The 25,404-nt window shown below is 37.4% G+C and overlaps 2 protein-coding genes across 5 annotated transcripts in view; one reads left to right on the top strand and one right to left on the bottom strand.

The window, feature by feature from the left end:
- Positions 1-25,404, top strand: part of MCPH1 (microcephalin 1) — a 135,258-nt gene that overhangs the window by 58,215 nt on the left and 51,639 nt on the right. The gene's annotated exons all lie outside the window — the stretch shown is intronic.
- The window catches only part of ANGPT2 (angiopoietin 2), a 47,615-nt gene that overhangs the window by 9,500 nt on the left and 12,711 nt on the right, over positions 1-25,404 (bottom strand). The window contains exons 2-5 of one of the 4 annotated variants that reach the window (XM_069851496.1): positions 11,284-11,439; positions 9,066-9,187; positions 6,839-7,071; positions 4,623-4,753 (exon numbers count right to left, since the gene is read on the bottom strand). In XM_069851496.1, coding sequence (XP_069707597.1) covers positions 4,623-4,753; positions 6,839-7,071; positions 9,066-9,187; positions 11,284-11,439 — 642 coding nt within the window. The remainder of the gene's footprint in view (positions 1-4,622; positions 4,754-6,838; positions 7,072-9,065; positions 9,188-11,283; positions 11,440-25,404) is intronic. The other 3 variants (XM_069851497.1, XM_069851498.1, XM_069851499.1) reach the window with 3 other exon arrangements.

The raw sequence follows: 25,404 nt of genomic DNA, 5'->3' as shown, positions 1-25,404 counted from the left end.
GAAGAAATGTAACATTTCATAAAACTAGTAAAAATAGATACCAAGATTAGGCAGGCAGCAGGAGTCTTCAAACAGATGCCAAAAAGAATAAAGAGATTAACGTCTCAAATTACAAAAAATTGGCAGAGGCAATAATTACAACAAATTGGCAGAGGGAATATTTGATTTTTCTTGTGAACTGCCTCAGTACTTACAGTTCTAGCAGCTGTAGCATTGTGACAGCTTAGGTCAGCTGTTTATATTTTTCACCTTCAGCTAAAGGTCAGCGCTGTATTTTTGATAATGCTATGAGGTATGTGTAACCAGAAGTAGTCCCTTTTCCAATGATTATAAACTCACAAGCCGTGAGAAGTCAGTTTTAGTGTCTTTGCTATCTAGGAAGCTGTCTTTCAGAACAAATGATTTTTCTCTTTTTTTCCTTGTATGTTAGGATATTTGGGCTATAAATGTTTTCAAACCTACTTTCTGAATAGTTATGGCTCTGGCTGAGTTATCAGGATGAAGATTCACTACAGTTTTTATACCAAAGTAAGTTCAGTTGCCATATCTGTGCAATTTCCCTTTGGATCACTTTTAGCTGTTGTCTAAACATTTTAGAGTCATGATGCTCAATGATTTTGTATTCTTATCTCTCTAGCTCCTAGAGGTGTGACTAGATAAGAATTGCTGTCTTAGAATAATAGAATCATTGAATCATAGAATAACCAGGTTGGAAGAGACCCACCGGATCATCGAGTCCAACCATTCCTATCAAACACTAAACCACGTCCCTCAGCACCTCGTCCACCCGTGCCTTAAACACTTCCAGGGAAGGTGACTCACCCATCTCCCTGAGCAGCCTCTGCCAGTGCCCAATGACCCTTTGTGTGAAAAATTTTTTCCTAATGTCCAGTCTAAACCTCCCCTAGCAGAGCTTGAGGCCATTCCCTCTTGTCCTGTCCCCTGTCACTTGGGAGAAGAGGCCAGCACCCTCCTCTCTACAACCTCCTTTCAGGTAGTTGTAGAGAGCAATGAGGTCTCCCCTCAGCCTCCTCTTCTCCAGGCTAAACGCCCCCAGCTCTCTCAGCAGCTCCTCATAAGGCCTGTTCTCCAGCCCCTTCACCAGCTTGGTTGCTCTTCTCTGGACTCGCTCCAGAGCCTCAACATCCTTCTTGTGGTGAGGGGCCCAGAACTGAACACAGTATTCGAGGAGCGGTCTCACCAGTGCCGAGTCCAGAGGGAGAAGAACCTCCCTGGACCTGCTGGTCACGCCGTTTCTGATCTAAGCCAAGATGCCATTGGCCTTCTTGGCCACCTGGGCCACTGCTGGCTCATGTTCAGTCGGCTGTCAACCAACACAACCAACCAACCGTCTTAGTTTCCTTGTTCTGGTTTATAATGCAATTTAACCTAATACCAGTTTCCAATGAAAAAGACAGATGGTGAGATTTCTAAAATTCACAATTCCCCCCCCTCATCCTGACCTCCTACTGTATTGGAAAAACTACACATATGCTCTTTTTTAATGCTTGTTATTGGAAACAATTTGTGTATGTGTATTTTAGACATCAGGCCCATGGCATGGGATCCTCATGCAATGACTAGCTACTTGTCTGCATGATCAGTTTTTAAGAAAGTTACGCAAAACCATTTCTGTTGGTAAATTTAGACTTCCCGAAATCACTTTCTGCAAGAAAGCTTTGTTTAAGAAGGCCTTGGCATATGTGTCGGTTCTGGGTTTGGAAATGGGGAAGAGCTTAGCCACTGCTTCAGCCACTGTTTTAAGATTTTGGGTAATACGTTCGTAATAGTTGAGCTAATATATTAGGGTCATCCAGTCTCAACTCTTCTGCATGGTTAAGACCAGGTTAATTGCTGTTGGTAACTGCTTTAAACATAAAGCTATTGACTTTTCATGGGTTTGCCTCTGTCGTTTTTCCTTGTGTCAGCAGTCTTTAGCTGATTTTCCTCTGTGTTTTCAAAAGGACTTAGCTCTTGTCCTGGTGCAGAACAGGAAAGCTTGAAAGCTTGAAAATATTAATGGAATGAAATAATTGTTTTCCTCTCAGCTCTCGTACGCAATTCTTCAGTTTGGGATTATGATGGGAGACAAATTAGTAAAGTGGGACCAGTTACAGATTACACAGAAGTTGTTTATAAGCCTGTTGGGAGGTCAGAAGGTGTTACAAGAGGAAAAGACAAAAACATAAACAGCAGTGCAGCACTTTTGGCAAACCTAAAAGGTCATTCTGTTTCCTGGTCCAAGTGGCCATCCACATCATAAACTGTTGAAAATGGTGTAACATGTTGATTATCCCTAAACCTTCACTTCCCTTGACAGCTTCTCGTATGCATTTGAATTTGTATAAGAAAATCTGCATCAGGTTAAAACTTTTGAGTCTCTTATTTTAGTCTCTTATTTTTTCATGTCATTTAAATAAAACTTTCATTGTCTTTTTAAGTGTTTTTCAACTGGGCAGAATAGGATTAATTCTTCAATATTATTCAATGATTAATAATTTAATTAAATTAGTGCATTTTAAATACTTCCCTTAACCTAGACAATTACCACAATGGGCATTTTTGTTGTTTTTTAAGCATCCAAGTTCAAATGTAAAGCATTTAAGATTTTATAGTCTAGGAAATTTGCAATTGTACTTTCGTTTGAAAGGTAGAATATTTTGGTAGGTTTTAATTTTTCAGAACTGTGTGTTACTCCGATAATATAAATTGCCTAAATGTTTATCACTTTGATAATGCAGTGTTAAAGTTTATACCTAAAATTTTCATTCTGGCATGCACTTGTGTCTGCTTTTAGAAAATCTGCATTATCTGTTCATTATATTTAAGAGTTAAAGTCAAAGCAAAGATAAAAGCTTGAGACAAGTAATATTAAGAGATTCAAGAAATGCAACCCTTCCTGAGATGTCTAACAGAGACTGCTGCAATCTATTACTTTAGAGATGCAGTACCTTGCATTTCCTTTGGCATTTAGAATCATGATTATAGATACCTATGCTATTTAAATACCATTCTGCTTCACATGTAATAAAATACTTTATTACATCTCACATAACTAATTTTCTTGTCATGCATATGTATTGAATGTAGACTAAACTATTCCAAAGGAAAATCATCTTCCTTTTTCTTTTTTTCATTTTTTTCCAAAAGAAGCAGACTGCAGACATCATAATTTCTTAAGATGATACCTGCAAATATTGCAGGCTTTATGTGTTGTATTTTATAGATCTTAGCCAAACAAATCACTTATTTCCTTTAGTTGAAAGTCCTTTGTTAGGGTAAGGATCACAATGTCTGACTTGGGCTAGACAAAGTTCTGGCACTTCAAAGACAAGCCACTGGTGAACTTAATTTATAAACCTTTGCTATCAAACCTTGGGGGTAGGGGAAGCCTCAGTCAGAGTTTTACCAATTGCTTTTCCACATGTCTTCATTTTTCTCTGCTTTTGTACATTTTCTGTTAATTTTTTTTCCCAAGTATTTCTGATACAATCAAGTAGAGCCTTAGGAATTCTATAAAATACTTCCTTTTTTTTCAAGGAAATGTCTACAATATGAAATTATAAAATAAAAAATTAGAAAAGTATTTATTGTTTGCTAAAGAAATATATTAAGCATTTTTATTTATATTCAGATATCCCTTAGCCCCCTCAGCCTGCTGTGTCTGAAAAGTTGGAACAAATCTTTCACTCCTCAGAATGCTTGCTGCAGTTTGTGCTTCTTATCCTCATAATCCACTTGAGACTTTCTCACTTTTAGATTTTATTGTTTCAATTGAATTATACTATCTGAGCCTTTATAATTTTATTTACTTCAGTAGATGGAGCATCTCTATCAGGCATCCAGGATTTCATCCGAGTACTATTTTTAATACAAGGCCTCTTCTTTAGAGGTACGATGTATTGCTTTAACTTATATTGATGTTCAAGTTCACATCAGTTAAACACAGAAGGGGGAAAAATATCCATAGAGAAATTTAAACTGATCTTGTGAAACCACTGCAAACTCTCACCTCTTATTTATATCAGAGCAGTATTTTCCACGAAAGTCCTCTGTGGTACCCAGTGTCAGTTGGGCTGAACTAATTGTTAATCTAATCATTACACAATTGCCCTTAAAGCTCTGTGTAACAAAGGAGTAGAACCCATGCATGAGCCCAGTGCTAGTAGGTTGCTTACACAAATACACATCCACAAGTATTCATCCATACTCCTGATTTTACCAGCTTTTGCCACCTGAAAGGACTTGGATATATGAAGGAACTAAGAGTTTAGAGGAGATGGGAGATTGCTAATCATGTAGAGCAACTGTGTTGTAGTCAGATTTTTTATAAAGAAATTACAATACTATGTTGCTTTAATTATGTTAATTATGTGTGAACAAAGAATGAAAATCTGGCATGCTGAAATGAACAACAAAATTTGCATTCACTTCAACTAAGACAAGATTTCACCTCAAGGACTTCCTTCTTCCTGTGAGATGCTCAGATCTATAAGTGATGAAATGCTCATAAAAAGAAATGTAGTAAGTAATATACTTCAGTACTAACTAGCCTTTCAAATAGCATATTTACAAGATGAAATAACTTTAAAATATACAGTAGCACTTTATAGCCATCCTACCTTCTTCTCTTGTGCAGTGTTAGGAACTGTTAACGTGTAGATTCCACTTGTTGTCAGTCCAGATTTGAAAGCTTCAGCACAGTCTTTGAAGCTAATTTGCTCCTCTTTAGCTATGAAGTTGTTCTTAGCTGCTAATACAAGAGGAATTGATTACATTAAGAGGAGATGAATAAAAGTTACTAAGAAGTAATTAATAATGTAATCAGCTTAAAGCTTTGCAGTTCTGAAAATTGTGCCTGGTCCTGAAAGAAATGACAGATCAAGGTATTATTGTGTGTGTTGTTGCTTTATGTCATTTAAAGATGTTATTCTGATATGAATGTGGTTGCTTGGTAGGCTGAAAAGTGCTGACGCTTATTAATAGGTTGAATAAGAAAGTTTAGGTCATAACATCTCATTCAATTGAACAGTTTCTGCTTTCATTTATTGCCTTTGCTGTACTCTTGAATCATTACAACTTCTATATGCATTAGACTACTGTTACAAACTTATCTAATTAGCAACAGATTATATTAATAATGACGTTTGGCCAGTGCCCTAAAATTGTGAAATCTAACATAAGAGTTATGAAATCCTTTATAATACAGATGAATGGAATAACTACTTCTACAAAGTTTTAGCTACTTTTTTTGAGCAGGAATAACGTTGTATGTAGCAAGCTGAAGCTCAGCAGCTCAGCCCAATTAAGGAAACATGCCTTCTGGAATTCATTTGTGTAAAAAACACATATTAATATGCCTAAGCCTCCTTGTTTTACAGAAGAATCTAAGGTTCATCTTTTTGTTCAGTTTTTATTAACTATGGAGGCTGGAATTTCCTGGCATTTTGCCTGCCGACTGATATTTCATATTTGACCCTTTTGGGGTTGGTTCTGTGTATTTGCCCTTTTAATTTAATCTAATAAGCACAGCCAGTTAGTACAAAGTTTTAGGTGCCATATAAATATATACTTATATTACACTTGCTTATTATGTTATTTTTGGCTTGCTTCTTCATTATTTACCTGTTTACGTGCTTTGCCTTAAATATAAAAATAACACATTTGGTGTTTTAATTGCTTTTCCACACTCTGTTGTTTGTATACCGTCCTAGAAGTTTTCCTTGCTAATTTTGTCTTTTTGGCAAACATTCATTATTTTTTCCACTCTGTGTTTAACAGTGTTGTAGCCAACATGACTTTGACTTGTTTACTTAGTTGTGCACTAGCACAGCAGATAAGATCAGCAAGAACATGTACAGCCTCAGTAATGTTATTTAAGGGGATAGTGTCAGTTATTAAGACAAAAAAAATGGGATTTACTTTGTATAGAAAAACCTACAACTTCATTATTATTTAGGACACTAGTGAAAGTGAAGACTTCTGAACACCCTTTTCTGTGATCTAGCTTACAGTGATGTAGCATCTATAATGTCTTTTAATTTGTAATGACAACTATTTCAAATTTTTCCTAGTGTTTAACTTTAAATCCTTTTTCAGAGGTTCTGTATGCTTGTGTATTTCCAGCCCTGGAAATTTACAGTCAAACATGCCAGGTTCTTTGTTCTTTTATGTAGAACAGCTATACCTTCTTAATTTGTCAGTTCTGTATCAGACATGAAATTCAAGATAAGTAATTTGTTCATGGATTTAAATCCTGCTCAGCCATAACTTTCAGTTTATGGTTTGTGTGGTTTTTTTATGGAGTGTGTGAATCTGCGTAACTTCGGAAGCTCTTTTGGTGACCATGATTTGTTGCAGGGCTGTCAGGCATTTAGCGGTGAGATTATTACCTATAAAATTTGCTAGACTGAGGGATTTTTAGGATAAACGGCAAAGCTTCAGTCAAAGACTGGAGGACTTCTGGGGGTACCTACTGCCCTGGGCTGATGCTTTCTATTGTCTATAGGTACTAATAACCAGGCCAGTGCTGATTGCTTTGCCATGTAAGATAAAGGATACTTGGCATCTCTATATTTCATTGAACCACTGGAGAAGTGGGCAGGCAAACCACAGGAGATGACAAAAATGTTGAAATGAAAGCACATAAGCACATAAATGTTGTGATTGTTGCCCCCCACACCTAAAAAATTTATCTCAGATGCAGCATTTAAGGCAAAAAATACACTTTTTGAGAAGCAGAACCATGAGGGAACTGGTTGTAAGATGTTATAGGTAATAATGTAAACAAATTAAGGAATGCCATTCAAATGCTATAAGCATGTCTGCTTTTACTTACAGTTTGGTGTAGAAATCATGGTAAGCAAGTTATGAACAGTCTCCATCAGATCATGTTGCTGTTTTTGCAGAACTGAGTTGTTTACTGTTGCTGTGACTAACTGCTTTTCTAGTTCTTCTATAATAGAATTCTGTTTGTCTACTAGGACTTGAAGCTGATCTTTTTCGTCTTTTATTGACTTCAGCTGAAGTGTGTGCTTGTCTTCCATCTCAAGAACTCTTTTTTCTAGAAAGCTGAATAAAAGATTACAATTAGGCTCTCAAAAAACAATTTTGAGCTGATGTAAAGAGAATCAAGCCTGTTGCAGAAGTTTCTTTCTTTATAAGTATTCGAATTCATTCTCTAATGCGAGGAATATGGTAAAAAGCTACATGACAGCTGAGTTTAGCTTGATAAATATGCTTTTATTTGTTATGTAACTAAGTAGTACATTAATACACAACATTATTGACCATAGTCTCTATTGCAAACTTTTGAAGTATAACAATTGGGTGTTTGTTAATTCAACATTATGAAAGGAAAGATATAGTTTGGACCTCAAAAAAGTATAGTAGTGTTAGAAGTACAGAACTATGAAATGGATGTAGACTGAAAGTAACTATTACTTAAGCCTAGGAAGTGTCTTGAATACCATTCTCTCACAGGTTAGGGATAATAGTGAAAGATTTCATGGTTTTGCCCCATTAAAAGATGAAACTTATTTAAAGATTAACCTATGACTTTTTAAAATGTCCTGTAATTATAATAACATTTATTTAATTATCTATTTTATGGTATTAAGACATGGAAACATTACCTGAAGATGTGTTACCTATCTCCAGCTCTGGACCTGGCACAAGTTAAGTGACTGGCTGGAAAATTAATTCATTGGTAATTCTTCTGATTCATTGGTAATTGCCAGAAGGAAGAAGTTCACCTAAGATCCATTGATATTAGGGACAGGACAAGAGGGAATGGCCTCAAGCTCTGCCAGGGGAGGTTTAGGCTGAGCATGAGGAAAAAAATTTAATTTTCACAGAAGGGGTCATTGGGCACTGGCAGAGGCTTCCCAGGGAGGTGGTTGAGTCACCTTCCCTGGAGGTGTTTAAGGCACGGGTGGACGAGGCACTGAGGGACATGGTTTAGTGTTTGATAGGAATGGTTGGACTCGATGATCCTGTGGGTCTCTTCCAACCTGGTGATTCTATGATTCTATGTTACTGAAAAAAATCCTGAATCTCACAATTAGGTTTCAAGCAGATTAGTTTGATGACATATTGTCTCCTGTGAGACATAATGCTTCTGAGTTTACATGGGTTTTTACACAGGTGATCCAAAGTATGCCGAGTTCAACACAAAAGAAAAAAAAAGTGGCATTTTAAAATTCAGTATTTACTTGCTTTCCATTATATAAGGATGCTTGGCTTTATTCAGCTGGTAGATAAAATCTTTAGGGAGCATATAAGTGTAGCAGAGTAGTGAACAGAAATGTCAAAACATGTCCTGTTTTTTTAAGCTAATTCTTTTAAAATAAAAAACACTTTGCACATATGGTTCTCATTGAAAAACGTGGCTTTGAAGGAGAAAACTTACTGTTATTGCTGCTTTTAGATTTCTCTGTAAACTATTTATTGCCAAAAGCAAAGTAAGATCCTGGTAATAGGAAAATGAAACTTGCTGAAAAGAGGTATGAGCCTTTGGGTAACAGCTGAGTACAGAAATGGGCAGGAGTAATAGTTGGTTATCAGTCTGAATGTCAAAAGACTGACTAGAAAGGAACAGAGAATATGAGTAGTATTTGACTTTTCTGTCCAGGTTACAAAAAAATTGTGGTAATGACCTGATTGTATTTTAGGATTTACTAAATAGGAATAAAATTGAAGAGATGTGGTTGTACTTTCTTATATGAAGTCAGGCTACATCATCCATAACTTCATCTCTATAAGTCTAAAGAAGAATAGGAATTGGCTGCAACTGAAGTACTGAGAAGTATTTTAGTTTTAACTTGAAGTTCCTTATATAAAGGAGAATGTTAAATAATAAAGACTGATGTGTAAACAGAACACAAGCAGAATAAACCTGCATGATCCTTTATGCCTTAAGTATATGATCTTTCTAATGAGCAAAGCTGGCTGTGGGGAGCTTCTGTGCAAGGCCTTATTTTCCTACATGACTACATTTGTTTCTTAAACCATTAAAAAGGGCACTTTTGGAAACAGCATTTTATCAGGTTGATAGGCAAACTTACCTGTTTTTTTCTTGTAGTTTAGTTATCTCGTTGGTCTGATCTGAAATCTGTCTTTCTAGTTTGTTTGTTGAAAGAGAGTGTTCCAAAAGCTGAAGTTCAAGTCTGGTTGTCTGGTTTAATACCTAAATAAAATTTAGAAACATATTTGAAAATCAAGGTACTTCTTTTAAATAGGTTATAATTTATTTTATGAAATCATGGAAATCTCTACTTAAGCCTATAATTTTAAAAGTATTTTTAAACACTAAACTTGGGCACAAATGCTCATAGAATCAGAATAAAGGATGCACAGAGGTAAACTAATTTTGTTGTAACACTACCATGCATCATTTGGAACATTTTAGCAGTATGTTACATTTCTGATCAATGTCTGAGAGTTACCATGTACTTGAGGTTTGCTGTCATACCTTCCCGTCTGTTATGATAGTCTTATTTCATTACTGGAACTATTATTGTTGTTATTCAGAGATAAGCTGAGTTTTCTCAATCTGATATGGAAACAAAGCATTTTGCTTATCTCTCAGTGGCTGAAAACTTGGTCAGGTCCGGAATATGCTAGATAGCTCCCATTCAGGTATTTTCCATAGTCCCAAATTATATTTTAAAGTGTTTATTGGGTGACCACATTTCCATTGACTCAGTCCTTGCATTTTAATTTTATTTTCCCTATAAATATTGTCTACTGTCTACATTTATTTGCATCTTTAAATGAAGAAAGGGAGATAGAAGATACTTTTTGGTTTGGACAGGATTCCCTTACTTTGAGGCAAGTTTTCTAGAAATATTTTCTCATTGTTTCAGAACAGGTTTTTTTAATTCAGCAGAATTTGGCTTTCGTTGGCAGGAAGAATTGATTACTCATGTCCTTCATGTTAAACAGTCATTCAGGACATGATTTCACACTTAAGTGTAATTGAAAACTATTGCCAAAAGTAAGTGTCCTTGAGAGAGCAATTGTTTGGTTAATTTCCTTATGTTGTTAATTAAGCCCTTAACCCAGTCACCAGTAATTTCAAGCAGAGAATGAAAGTTACAGTGATGTTTTTTTCCTCTAAGCAGAACATGATTCAGTAATTTCCATAACAACATTACTGTGAATGAATAAATACATTATCACAAAATATGCAAAATACTGGGCTGCTGAATAGTGCACATCAGAAAGTTGAATTCAATACGCCTGTGAGCTATGAATTACCAGTTTATCGAAGAGGTCACAAAGGCTTGTTTTAGGTTAAAAAATGTAATTGAAGTCATTGGATAAATTCTACAGATAGTGAAATGTCTAACAGGGAGTTTAGGTTTTACATGCCATTGAAATTATATGAAGTTATGTTCTGCATGCAGTATTCATTATTTGGTTTGGGAATTATATATCTGAGTTTTCCTACCATGTTAGCAAAACTACAAATACATACCATTCTGCACTGATTGGATTTGTCCTTATAACATATTAAAATCTGCTTTCTGTTTCACAGAATGTCTTCTTGTAGTTAATGCTTTTCAGTTAAAGAAATAATTAAAGATAAACCCTTTTTTCTGTTGAAATAATTTAGAAAATAACATGTACAGTAGAAAAGTTTACTTCTGTGTGAATATTCTTTTCTAGTAGCTTCTTCCTAGTTCATTTTCTCTTGATTCATCTCTGATAGATTTATTTATCCCTCTGTTAAATAAAAATAATATAGTCCATTCTGCTGGAAATGAGTTGTTAACCCACTTATAGTAACTGTGAAAACACTCATTAAATAGATGCATTTTTCTTGATAAGTTTTTAAAAAATAGGAAAAAAAATTAAATGTAAAAGAGCAATTAGGCTGGTAAATGGGACAAAGGCAGTTTGAAGGAGCTCTCTTTTAGCTAAGGTCTGGTGGTGGGAGGTGAATAACCAACAGAGATATACAACAAGGGTTGTATAAAAACATACTACTACCCAGCTGATGCTTGGATATAGTATAGCAGTTTGACGTACATTATCTTTAAAGATAAATGTAGCATTTGTCTTGCTAGACGCACTTGAAATCCTGCTGTAACAGAAGTCTTTCAAGTGACAATAGTGGGCTTGAGATGGAACTATCTATTACCAGATACTGATGTTTTTTTAAGCTAAGTAGAGCTTAAAAACAGAGTTGAACTGAATGGTGTAACACTAAAATGTTAAATGTATGGTTGTAGGTATTTGGGAAGCAGAAGCATTTTTAGGTTAAAATTCATTACTTACTTGTGCTTCAACATCTGTTAATTTGCGGGTCTGTTCAGCTGTTTGATTTAGTAAGTTTGTGCCTATTTCAATCATTACTGCAGTCTGGTTCTGCACTGCAGTTTGCTGGATCTCTACCATTTCTTTCTTCATACTGTCTTGGATGTAATTCTCAAGCTACATGGGAAAGGAAAGAGAGAAGATAGTTGCATTCTTTAAATGTTGGGGGGTGGGGATAGTACAGTATGTCTGCTGGCTGCCTTGCTAAATAGATTTATTCCTTGTCTGTTATACATTTATGTTAAGTTTCCCAATGTTAAGCTCTGTGAGACGAAGCACAAATATGACAAGGAATGTGTGTCCAGCTGTTTTCTAAAGGCAGGAACAGAGTTTTGCAGCAGGTAGGTAGAAGGTGTGGCAGTGAGAATACTTATGGGCACTTGAAGTCTTTTAGCCTTGGTGCTCCCACCACTGCAACCACCAGAGGAGCTTCACCAGCCTTGGCAGCGGTGGGAATATTTTAGAAGACAAAAGCTTAGGAGGAACTTCCTGTATCTAGACTTAAATATTTTCAAAAGCATTTTTCATCACATGGCCAGAAGTCAGAGAAGAGGTCAGATGTCATTTAACACTGTTATGTGCACAATTTTATCAGAATTTCAATGAAGACATGAAACAGTAGGAAAACCTATAAATACTTTAAATACTTAGTATTTAGGAATGCAAAAAATGGTTTAAATACTTGATTCCAAAGAAATTTCTACGTCTAAACTAATAAGGCCTTTTTTGGTAGTCGTTTTATAAGAGAATATACTGCTTTCAAGGAAGGCAATGAGAAAATTAGTAACAAGGAGAAAATTCAGTTAACCTCTAGTGAAGTCCTTTTTTCCACATGTCTGGATTATACAAAAGCAGTCTGATTTTTCTCCATGCTTCTTTAATATAATTTTCTCAATAACTTTGAAAATATTTCATATTTCTTTCATGAGTCATTGCTTATGCTTAAATTCCCTGTTAAAAATTCCAAACATCTGATTTCTTTTTTTTTTTTTTATTGACTGAGGAAATTTCTAGAAATTTCTAGAATCAAACTTTTGCTTCACTCCAACGTTGTTCTACCAAATGAACCATAATAATTTTTAAGCCTCGTGCTGTATCTGTGAAGAGGATACTAGGTAGTAACAAATAGCTAGGGTCATTAAGCACGAATTCTAAGCCACCACCAATTCCTAATCTGGGGAAAATCGTAAAACAGATTGATATCTTTTTTAAAAAAAATATTTTGAGAATACTATTTTGGTGTGAATAATGTCTTGTAGTGAGGACGAGCTTTGAACATTATTGTGTGTCTGTCTTCCGCATCAGTGAGGAAAAAGCAGCTTATGATTTAATATTCCACCAAACCATTGTTCAGATGTAGCCCTTCCACTTCTGACCAGCTGCAAATCAATTGCCAGATCTATCAGCTTAGAATATTTCCTCCTTAAATATTATTTAAGTAAGGACTTGGGGTTTTTTTATGTCTAACTTCACAATTGTTTTGTAAAAGAGACAAAAGAAGACAGCAGAGTGTAGTAAAAAGTTAAAACCTCTAAAACTGGAAACATATTCTTAGTTTGAATTCCTTTTCATCCAGTGTGACCAAACTTTCAAAGCAGTATTTGTGTGTTCACTCCATTCTCCCCATGTAGCTGCTAAATCGAAATGCACAGCAGAGATTTCAGATCTGGCACAAGCTTGACCTATATCTACTATACTGCTGCACGAGTGGACTTACTTCCCAGATCTACTATAAGGGTTTAAACAAAGGCTTTAGACAGCCTTGAGGTGTTCTTTGTGCAATAACCTTTTTTAATACTAAAAGGGAGACTACAATCAGATGTGTTTTGGCACAATCATTTAACATGGGTATCTTCAACTGCTATCACACTCTGGCTCGTAGAGTTCTTCCCTATTCATGGGATCAATTATTTTTAGTGGTACCTTTTGCTCCTGGATATTCTTCATTTTCAAGAGCTTCCCCATTCAGAGACAAACCTGATTTGACCAAAAATGTTGGAAATTTTTAAAATTTTACTGACATCTTTTAGGTCAGCTGCTTCTTTTCTGTTGAAGTAAGGTCAGTGGCTTTTAAATGTGTAGTAAAGGGAAGAGGTCTTTGTCTGTCTTGTCATGCTTGTTGATTAGGCTATAAGATGTCAGAGCACAGCGATCACTTAATTTAAAAAGTAATGCAAGATGGTATTTAATGCACCATAGTCCAAGGAGATGTGCAAAAATCTGAAGATGTTTATATAGGTAGAAGTAAGTAACTTTTCACTGAAGTTAGATGCTGCTCCATGAAGACTGAGAATAACAATTAATATGCATCCCTCTGAAAAGGCTAAACATCTGGAGATTAAACAATTTATGAGCCAAAATCAACTTTAGGAACTGAAGCAGGAGAGCTGGACACCACTATAGACAACTGGAAAAAGTCCTTTGGTCAAATGCATCTGTCTTAAAAGAAAATGAAGGGAGATCTCCAGAATGCATTTTATTTACCTCAGTATCTCGGTCAAGTATTGTAATGCCTTTATAAAGATCAAGGATATGACCTCACCTGGCAGACTCAAGGCACATTTGCAGTTAAAAGGGACATTGGCGAAAAAAAGGACATACAGAGAAAAAGAGGAGTGAGACATCTCAGGTACATCAGAGAACTACCACGAGAACGCACTGAATTATTGTGTCTTTTTAATTCAGAAAAAAAGGCCTTCCCCCCCGACTCCCCCGCCCCCCCAAAAAAGGAAAAGGCAACAAATAGATGAACAAAGATAGATTGATTAAGAAAGCTTTGATTCTTTCATAAAATAATCATAGCTATTAAACATCATTCTTCAAGTTTGGTTCTTCACTCACTAGACAGAGATCAAAATGAGAATCTGAGTAAAGTCATCTGTGCAAATAGGATTACTGTGCTGCATGACTTCTTTGAAACTGTTATCGCTGAGTTATTCCAAAACACACTACTAGAAAATGAGTTAATTCTGGGCTTAAAGGGAAGGTAAACATTTTACGGTAGGCTTAGGCAACTGCCCAGTTAAAAGACACAGCTGTAAGTTTGTTCTGATTACAGTATGCAAAACCTGTGATTACCATTTAAGGCATCTGGTGGTTCTGGTTAGAAAGCAGTTTTGTTTGGACATACAGATCTGCATTTTCATAATTTATCTTATTTAAATATCTGTAAGTATAAGTCCAAATATCTAACCTCTTTTAAAAAACTATCTCATCCATGTGAGGTATTCTAAATCATTGAAGTATTCTCTTGACTGCAGTTTAACAGTTTGTCCTTACAGCTGTTTTCCAACTTAAAAATATTAAATAACTAATAGGGAATTAGGGAATATGGTATTTGTGCGTACTTGAAAACATGAAATATGAACACCAAAAGGGATTTATTTCAAGATTTAAAGCCAGTTTCATGATCTGGCTCATTTATTCTAATTTAGAGCAACATGAAGCATCCAAATTATACTGACCTATTAACAGGCTTTGGAGCTTCTTGTGGGTTTTTTCCCCTAAAAATCCTATGCAGCATGATTACATAAACCCTGTCTGTGCTTTCCTTCATATTGACTAATCCTCTCCGACTTTTGTGCATTCTCTGCATGCATACACATAAAATCTCTTTTGCTTATGTTTCCCTCTCTCTTCATCATACAATGAAAAACTATAGACTGTATGACTTTTTACAGCTATATTTCGTATTTTTGTTTTAGTGGCGATGCTTAGTTTTATCTTTCTTCAAAGATGAATAAAAGAATTGCTTTCGTCCAAAATGCCCATCATCTCCCATTGACCTTAGCAAGAGCAGAACATGTTCCCATTGCATGCTCTCAGAAAGCAAGGCTCTTGGGTTTTCCTGAGAAGGGTGGGTGGAAGACCTTTTTCAATAAAGGCTCCAGTGAAGGCAGCCAAGGCTTCATCGGGGACACTGAGGATTAGCAGCCGTTTTGCAAGACTCTTTGTGGCATGCTTTTTTTGCAGAGTACTATTCATCAGCTCCTGCCAAGGAGCCTTATTCCTTTGTAAGCAGTCGCACATTCAGGATTTCTGAAGGGAGGAGAATGGCTTGGGGCATTTACAAGAGGGGAGGGCACAGGGATGAAATGCTTCAGTCCCCATCCATGAGTTCAGAAGCCTGGCAACTAGGTTTGTACAGCATGTCTGTCTTCTCTGGTATTTTGCTCCGATTTGGAACGTGCAGCAAGGATTATTTGCTAGATTTTCCTTTGCCACCTAGCTGGTTATGGGAAGATAAATTTGCATCTCTTTTTAATTCAGTTAATAGCTGGAGTATAAGACTTGTGTTGGTAGGTCATCCTTGATTATGTGATGGTTATTTTGGACAGAGTAATTGTCAAAACTTAATAGCTGACTATTAGCGACACATCATCTTTCTGAAATTCTGCTTTTGAGGGAATAAGTCAATCAATGAATCTTATCTTAAGAAAATTTCAGGGAAGACAGAAAGAGGTATTAATACATTCAAATTAAAAAGAAGAAATAGTGGATAGCTTCTCAGTGATTATTCATGGGATTTGTTCATGAAATAGGCTATTATTTTGTGTAAGTCTTTGGCATGTATTCTTGAAGAAAGTAAATTTAAAAATGAAAGCACAGATGGGAAAAAAACATAGCTCATAAAGCATGCTTAAATTGAAAAAACAGCTGGGAAAATTGAAAAAATAATTTCACAATTCAGGTCTGTAATACAGCCATGGTGATGCATTTTTAGAGAGAGAATTCTCTAAGGTCATCAGTTTGGGGCTGTCATACTTTATTACTCCAAATCATATAAAATCATAAAATTTGATGAAAATACTTTAGCTAAGTTGCCAAAAGAATGAGAACAGATCAATCATATTGGAGCACATTCCAAAACATTGCTTTAAGCCAAGATTGCCTTTTTTTAAACAAGCTGGAAATTGGCAAGAAGGAAAAGACAACATGTAGAGTATGCGTTAAAAGAAATTTGTTTTCTAACCACTGGCAGAGACAGTACTAAACCTTTATGAAGAGCCTTCCTGATGGCTGTTTTATCGTTTGTGTCCACATTACAGAACAATTTTCCAAAGTATCAATAAGTTATTTGTACATTTTGTAGACACTTTAACTTCTTGGTTTTTATTTAAAGTTATAAATGAGGTCTTACTTCTGTTATTTTGTGCCAAACAGTTAGGCTATACTAATTAAACAGTCACATTCCTGGCAGTATTTATAGCTCTGTGGATACATACCGCCCTTCTTTGCCAAATGCTACCCCGTACAAACAGTACTGGCTGCTAATTTCATTTTATAAAATTTGTCAGTTATTGGAGCAGTCTTTCCAAATAAAGTTTGGGGGTTTTCTTCATGTATATAATCTGCATGGTTTAGTCGTTGATAGGAATGGTTGGACTCAATGATCCTGAAGGTCTTTTCCAACCTAGTGATTCTGTGATTCTGTCGACTGTGACGTTTATTTTCAGAGAGGTGCAATGTTAATCATGAGTTCAGCCTTGAGAAGAGGAGGCTGAGGGGAGACCTCATTGCTCTCTACAACTACCTGAAAGGAGGTTGTAGAGAGGAGGGTGCTGGCCTCTTCTCCCAGGTGAGAGGGGACAGAACAAGGGGGAATTGTGATTCTGTGAGTTTCTACATAGTGCTGTGTCCCCTAGAAGTAGATAGATAGCTGGAACTTCATTATACTTTATATCCACCCTTAAGATCATCAGAATTTTTCAAGGTCTTCTTTCCTTGAATCATATATGTATTACTGGACTACACAATTTACCCCTTTTAGGAATTAATCTATAAGTTTGAGAAAATTCCATAAACACTGTCGCAGAATCACAGAATCTTCTTTGTCATAGAAGGCAATCAGGTTAGTCTGGCAAGACCTGCCTTTTGTGAACCCGTGTTGACTGGGCCTGATCACCCGGTTCTCTTGCATGTGCTTCATGATAGCACTCAAGATCACCTGCTCCATGACTTTCCCTGGCACTGAGGTCAGACTGACAGGCCTGTAGTTTCCTGGATCCTCCCTGCGACCCTTCTTGTAGATGGGCACAACATCAGCCTCCAGTCCAGTGGGACTTCCTGTCTTAGGGCTTTCTTGTCTACTCAAATCTGAAGATAATCTTTATTGTTACAATAAAACATCCATTCTAAACTTGTACCTGCTAGGAGAAATCGTGAAGAGATCAAAGTTCATCTGCAGTCATATCTCTATAACTTCATATTTCGATCAGGAGATTCATTCCATTAAAAAATGTCATTAGCTCCATAAACTCACCAGCTGTTAGTGTGATATGGTGAGTGAAGCTCAGCTGCATTGGGGTTGTTCATTCTATCTAACAGCTGATTGCTGGCCAAATGGAGAGGTCGTACATCTCTATAATCAAGCCACGTGTTCATGCTCCCTTCCTTGCACCAGCTCTCACATTTGTTTGACTAAACCTGGAGGTACTAACCTAAAAGAAAACAAGGGACAATTGCCTCTTAAGTTTGTGCACTGTGGATCTCTTCTAGATGTTATTAGGATATCTGTGGCTGTTGACAGTGTAGAAAAGTTATTTTAAGACATACCATGATTTGAAATTATATGCTAGAGTTTGAAATGCAGGCTTTGGCTAATATTCTATGGATGTCAGTGTATATGAGGGTAATTATCTTCCTCTGATTGCAGTAGCATCTGATTGTTTTCCTGGCATTAATCTGTATTTCTATATCCCTCATATTCTTGGCAGTGGTGGTCTGATAAATATGGAATAATTTAACTAAAACTAGCTTTATTCATATTCGCAAGGGGGAAAATCAAAGAATATGCATAAGGAAATGCTGTTTCTATTCAGACTTTGATTGTGCTTAGTAATTAATTTTCAAAATAGTTCAAAAGAACTTGCAGAAGTATTGTACAGGTTGTATTACAACACACATTGCATGCTTAGTCACCTAATTTAGATGCAGAGAAAATGCCAGGGATAATCACAGAATCATAGAACCGTAGAATCATTTAAGTTGGAAAAGACCTTTAAGACCATAAAGTCCAACCCTTAACCTAACACTGCCAAGTTCACCACTAGACCATATCCCTGAGCATCACATCTGCACATCTTTTAAATACCTCCAGGGATGGTGACTCAACTGCTTCCCTGGGCAGCATGTTCCAATGCTTCACAACCTTTACCATGAAGAATTGTTTCCTAATAGCCAATCTAAACCTCTCCTGGCACAACTCGAGGCCATTTCCTCTCATCCTATCACTTATTACTTGGGAAAAGAGACAAGCACCCACCTCACTACAACCTCCTTTCAGGGAGTTATAACTCACTGCAATAAGGTCTCTCCTCAGTCTCCTCTTCTCCAGACTAAACAACCCCAGTTCCCTCAGCCACACCTCATAAGACTTGTTCTCCAGATCATTCACCAGCTTCCTTGCCCTCCTCTGGGTGCACTCCAGTAGCTCAGTCCCTGTCTTGTAGTGAGAGGCCCAAACCTGAGCGCAGCATTTGAGGTGCAGCCTTACCAGTGCTGAGTACAGGGGCAAAATCACGTGCCTGTCTGTGCTGGTCACGCTGTTTCTGATACAAGCCAGGATTCTGTTGGCCGTCTTGACTATGTGGGCACACTGCTGGCTCATATTCAGCTGGCTATTGACCAACACCCCAAGGTACTTTTCCACCAGGCAGTTTTCCAATCTCTCTTCCCCAAGTCTGTAGAATTACGTGGGATTGTTGTGACCCAAGTCGAGGACTTGGCACTGAGCCTTGTTGACCCTCATGCAATTGGCTTCAGCTCATCGATTCAGACTGTCCAGATCCCTCTGCAGATCCTTTCTACCTCAAACACATAAACTCCTGCACAATTTGGTGTCATCTCCAAACTTACCGAGGCTGCACTTGATCCCCTTGTCTAGAACATTGATAAAGTTATTAAGCAGAAGTGGCCCCAACACTGAGCCCTGGGGAGCACCACTTGTGACCAGCCTCCAACTAGATTTAACTCCATTTATCACCACACTTTGGGCCAGGCCATCCAGCCAGTTATTTACCCAGCAAAGAGTACCCCAGCCAGCCAATTTTTCCAGAATGCTGTGGGAAATGGCCTCAAAGGCTTTACTAATATTTAGGCAGAAAACACCCACAGCCTTTCCCTCTTCCACTAAGCAGGTCACCTTGTCATAGAACGAAACCAGGTTAGTGAAACAGGGTCTGCCTTTCCTAAACCCATGCTGACTCAGCTTGATCACCTGGTTATCCTGTAGGTTCTGAGTGACGGCACTCAAGCTGACCTGCTCCATAACCCTCCCCACCATCGAGATCAGATTGACAGGCCTGTACTTCCCCAGATCCTCCCTCCAGCCCTTTGTGTAGATGAGAATCACATTTGCAAACCTCTGGTCCCCTGGGACCTCTCCCATTAGCCAGAACTGCTGATAAATGGTGGGAAGTGTCTCAGTGAGAACTTCCACCAGTTCCCTTAGTACCATTCAGTGGATCTCATCCAGCCCTATAGACTTCTATGTGTCTAAGCAGTGTAGCAAGTTGATAACCTTTTCTCTTTGGATTATAGGGGCTTCATTCTGCTCCCCATCTCATATCTTCCAGATCAGGGGGCTAGATACCCAGAGAATAACTGGTCTTGCTATTAAAGACTGAGGCAAAGAAGGCATTAAGTACCTCAGCCTTTTCCTTTTGTTGCCAATGTTATTTATAGAAACATTTTTTATTGTCTTTTATAGCATTAAACAGATTACATTCTAGTTGGGCTTTGGCCCTTCTACTTTTCTCCTTGCACAACCTCATGACATCTCTGTCCTCCTGAGTTTCATGCCCATTCTTCTAAAGGCCATAATCTCCATTTTTCCTGAGTTTTAGCCAAAGCTTTCTTTTCAGCTAGGCAGGTCTTCTTCCCCACTGGTTTGTCTTTCAGCGCATGGAGACAGGCTGCTTCTGCATCTTTAAGATTTCCTTCTTGAAGAATGTCCAGCCTTCCTGGACTCCTTTGCCCTTCAGGACTGCCTCTCAAAGGACTTTGTCAGTGATTCTCCTAAAAAGACCAGTCTGCCTCCTGGAAGCCCAAAATGGCAGTTCTGCTCTCCCACCTTCTTACTTCTGCAAGAACTGAAAACTATCATTTCATTATTGCTATGGCCAAGACAGGCTCCAACCGTCACATCACCCACACGTCCTTCTCTGTTCATGGACAACAGGTCCAGCTTCCCTAGTTGGCTCACTCATCAGCTCTATCAGGAAGTTATCTTCCACACCAGGAACCTCCTAGACGGTTTCCTCTCTGCTGCATTGTATTTCCAGCAGACATCTGGTAAGTTGAAGTCCCCCATGAGAACGAGGGCTAGCGATCGTGAGACTTTTCCCAGCTGCTTATAGAATATTTTCTCTTCCTCATCAACCTGGTTAGGTGGTTAAAACAGACTCCCACCATGACGTCTGCCTTGTTGTCCTTTCTTCTGATTTTTAGCCATAAACATTCAACCCTATCATCACCATTCTTAAGCTCTAGACAATCAAAACACTCCCTAATGTTTGGGGCTGCCCCACTGCCTCCCGTCTGTTGCCTGACCCTTCTGAAGAGTTTATAGCCATCCATTGAAGCACTCCAGTTGTGTGAATCATTCCACCATATTTCTGTGATGGCAACTATGTCATAATTTATCTGCTGCACAATGGTTTCCAGCTCTTTCTGTTTGTGGTCTATGCTGCGTGCATTGGTTTAGATGCACTTCAGCTGGGCTATTAGATTCTGCCACCTTTTGTGGGGAGAAGCCCTAATTCCTATGTCACCATTCTCAGATACTTCTGTGCTTTCTAAGACATCAATAACCCTTGCGCCTTTGTGGCTACATGGATCTCCATCCCCTACCTCCTCTGAGGTGGCAGACCGAAGCACCTCACTAGTACGCCGTCCCTCTGACACTGGTATGCTGACCTCAGGTATATCTCTAGCAGGTTTGCCTTCCTCCTTTTCCCCTTTCAAATCTAGTGTAAAGTTCTTTCAGTGAGCCCTGCTAACTCCTGTGCAAAGATCCTTTTCCCTCTTTGAGACAGGTGTAAGCCATCTCTTGCCAGCAGGCCTGGTGTCATATAAACTGACCCACGTTCAAAAAGCCACAAATTCTGCCAGTGACACCAGTCTTGGAGCCAGGTATTGATCTGCTGGCTCTTCCTTTTTATTTTCTTTCATCACTCCCTATAATTGGGTGGATGGCTAGAGGAGGGCACTATTTGTGCTGTCTGTGGTGACATATCTGCAGTGTTTTTCCTCTAATTATTGTTTTGAATTTCCAAAAGTGGAGTGGATCCAGTAGAAAACCTAGCAACGGAGAACACAACATTTACAGCTATGTATTTTTTAAGTATGCATTGAAGCTTCAGTGTTTGACGTGTATTAAGCTGTCAAAAGCTTTTTGAGTTATTGTTCTTGAATCCCTACTAAAAATGTCCTCTGCTTTATTGAAAACTTATCTTCAAGAATTTAAACCAAAGGAACTTAATCAGCCCTCCCAGTACCTGTGGACGTTTTCCTGACATTTTGTTCCTCATTGCTCTCTACAACTACCTGAAAGGAGGTTGTAGAGAGGAGGGTGCTGGCCTCTTCTCCCAAGTGACAGGGGACAGGACAAGAGGGAATGGCCTCAAGCTCCGCCAGGGGAGGTTTAGGCTGGACATTAGGAAAAAATTCTTCACAGAAAGGGTCATTGGGCACTGGCAGAGGCTGCCCAGGGAGGGGGTTGAGTCACCTTCCCTGGAGGTGATTAAGGCACGGGTGGCCGAGGTGCTGAGGGGCATGGTTTAGTGTTTGATAGGAATGGTTGGACTCGATGATCCGGTGGGTCTCTTCCAACCTGGTTATTCTATGATTCGATGATTCAAGATGTTTAGTTTATACACAACAGTGAGCAAGATGGAAAATGAACTTCAGCATCCATAATCAATTTTACTTAGTTCTAGTGGCAGGGCAAAATAAGAAAACCACTGATGACTCACAACAATTCTTTTTCTGAATACTTTTTCAGAGTACAGATGAAACCTTCCTACTTCTCATACTCCGGATGTCTTAAGTTGCCTTTAACACAGTAATGCTTGGTCTTAGTTGCCTGCCCTTGTTTCAGTGTGGCAGCGTTCTTTGGACTGTGGCCACATCTGGTTTCTTCATGAGTCATCTGAAGTGGAATTTATTCCATAATTTGAAACTTTTTTTTTAAACTTAGTGCCAATATGCAACTGTCACATTGTTGAAGGTCATCAATATGCATCGCAGAATCCTTAAATTTCTGATTCATGGTTACGTTTTTGTACATAAAGACAGAAAATACAGTTTTGTCAAAAACTATCTTAACAGACTCCGCTGCCAATTAAAATACTAAACATGTAAATTGCTTATCGGTGGGGTAGTTGAAGTCTGCACATTAGGAGGGTTTTCTTGGGATGAGACTAACTTCTTGGATCTAAGTGAACATGGAGAACAGTGAAATGTAGGGTATTCTTTAAAAAAGAAGAAAACGGTGTCATTAAATGTGTGAACACCACAATTTCATCACAGCAGTGCTTTTAAGCAATATTAAACATTTTACATATATATGCTACGTGCTGCTCTATGTCCACTTATGTAATGAATGGAGCACAATATTGCCAGGCTCTTCATGTGTGCTAATGTTTATATTTCCACATCACTGCAATGTATTGGTGTTATACAGACAAAATACTATAAAAATTTCAATTTTGCAGACAGTTTTGTTTTTTCAAGATAGCTTTTTATGCTTGTTTTCACAGTCTATCCATGTTGCTACTGCTTAAAGTTGGAATAAAAATGGACGAATCACTATCTTTTCCAAGATCCATTTATCTTGACAGACCTAAGGGAACACATTTTTAAGAGCATTGCGTCAATCCCCATCCATCAAACCTTAAGCTATTTTAAATTAGCTTTTAATAAAATCATACGCCCTTTTCTATGTTTTCTGAAAGTCAATTATCAATTTTGGTAGCTTGCAACTTTTGAGAAAAAAAACAGTAGTAAAGAAAAGCAGAGTAAAGAAAGCAATTGTGTGTCTGCAAAAGACTTTAAATTGCTGGTTTTTTTCCTTTTTTCCCCCCTTTTCCTGGGACAGGAAGTCCCTATGGACTATGTGTTGTTTCTCAAGGGAGGGAAAGAAATCTTTTGGGAATGTATATGGGAATGCTTGAGATGTCTCTATGCTATTAGCTTCTTACATGCCCTATCGAGCATGTCTGCCTGTCCAGACCTCCAGCTAAGATTTTTCTCTTATCTCATTTTCCTGTCAGCAAAGAAAAGGTGAAAGTAACATCATAAATGAACACTAGCTGAAAGTGAGCTGTGATTTATTGGAAATATTCAAGCTAAAATAGTATAATAAAATACTAAAGGTTTAAATGCTAACTCTTAAAGTAGTAAATACAGACTTTACAGTAAATTATAAGGAGGAGGTGGTTCAGTTAATGCCCTTTATGCACTAAATGAAAGCTTACCAACTTATTCTCATGTCTGATTACATCTCATTTAGAGAAAGATGATTGTTATGCTTTTATAATTTATACTTTCTAGCAGAAGGAAAAAATTCTCCCCTTCATTTGGGAATAATATACTTGAATAAAACGCAAATATTTCATTAATATAATATGAAAGTAAATTCATGAAATACCTTAATTGTCTGCAGAAATATTTATGAAGAATGACTTTCAGTCTGTGTTCTTGACTGTATTTTGTTCCTAGTACCTAAAAGGTATTACAGCATGATCATACTTTCTACTGTAGGTTTTGAGCTAGCTACAGAAGTTAAAATCAAAATGATTACCTAGAAAAATCAAGAGGCTTTGAGAGCTGAAACTATCCCAAGGTCTATCATAGAGTTGAGCTCTTACAGTTCCAGGCACTGAGCTTGTTTTGTACATGTCATCTCCACTACTGCTTTCCTAACTGTGCCGGCATTTTCACATGGTTTGTCACTTGGAGGATGAAATAGGTTCTTCATACAATGTGTGATGCATATACCCTATATAGTGCACAGATGAGCATTTTTTTAAGAGTTGTAAATAAAATTACATGTGAAAAATATTCTTGAGATTTCAAAGAAAATGTTAAAATTAGATACTAAATAGTAGCCTTGACAAATCTTTTAATAGTCTGAGTTTCTATACAGGTAAGGAAATAACTTAAAATCAAAATTTAACAAGTATCTTCAGAATTATCACCAATTATACAGTAATTAACCATTCTTATTAAGAGCAAAGGATATTCATTAAGGCAATAATGTGAGATTCTGAATCACCATTTTTCAAGATCAGAGCTAAGTGGTATTTCTCTTAGAAATCAGGGAAGGAATTCGTAAAGTTCCCATTAGTCTAAAAATAAAGAATAAATAAATAAATACTCTGAGTCATGAATGGCATTTTGCCGAAGTTCAGTAGCACTGAAGCCAGGAAGACAAGAAGCCAATGATGCTTCTGCCATTCAGTGAAATGAATATTTCTCCTTATGTGCAACAAGCCACCAACATTCAAAAGTAGGATTCTTTATTTATGAACACTGTAAGAAATACTGCTGATTGATATTTAAATTTTAAATATTAGGTTATAGCATTGGTTTATAATTTCACAAACTGAACACTTGAACTTTTTGGAGATGAGCCTACATTTTTTTCAGTGATATTTTGTACTTGCTTGCTACCATCAGGGAATCAGGACTTTATCAGACTGGCAGAAAGATGAGATTCTGCCTTCAAAAACCTGCATTTGAATAAACACATGCTAAGATCTCAGATCAACAGTATAATCCTTTCCATTTGCATTTTTTTTCCATTCCAGTAAGCAACAGGCAACTGGAATAAACTTACTACTGGGTCTGTTGGTGGGGGTACTTAGGACATTTTTTCCTGAAAGACTTTGGCCATGTAGTTTTATACACATTACAAGTTTTTTAGCTATATCTGGCATAGATTTTCAAAATAAAGCCATTTTTCTTTTCTCTGTCACTTTACAATATCAAGTGAATTATGTTATGAATTACTCTTTCAACAGGATGACCTATGTTACAGAATAGCTCAAGATGTGGTGGAACAAATCAAAGTGCAAT

Source organism: Phaenicophaeus curvirostris, chromosome 2, assembly GCF_032191515.1.
Source record: "Phaenicophaeus curvirostris isolate KB17595 chromosome 2, BPBGC_Pcur_1.0, whole genome shotgun sequence".
NCBI lineage: Eukaryota > Metazoa > Chordata > Aves > Cuculiformes > Cuculidae > Phaenicophaeus > Phaenicophaeus curvirostris.
The sequence above is the reverse complement of the archived record's forward strand: the minus strand, read 5'-3'. Positions and strand labels throughout refer to the sequence as shown.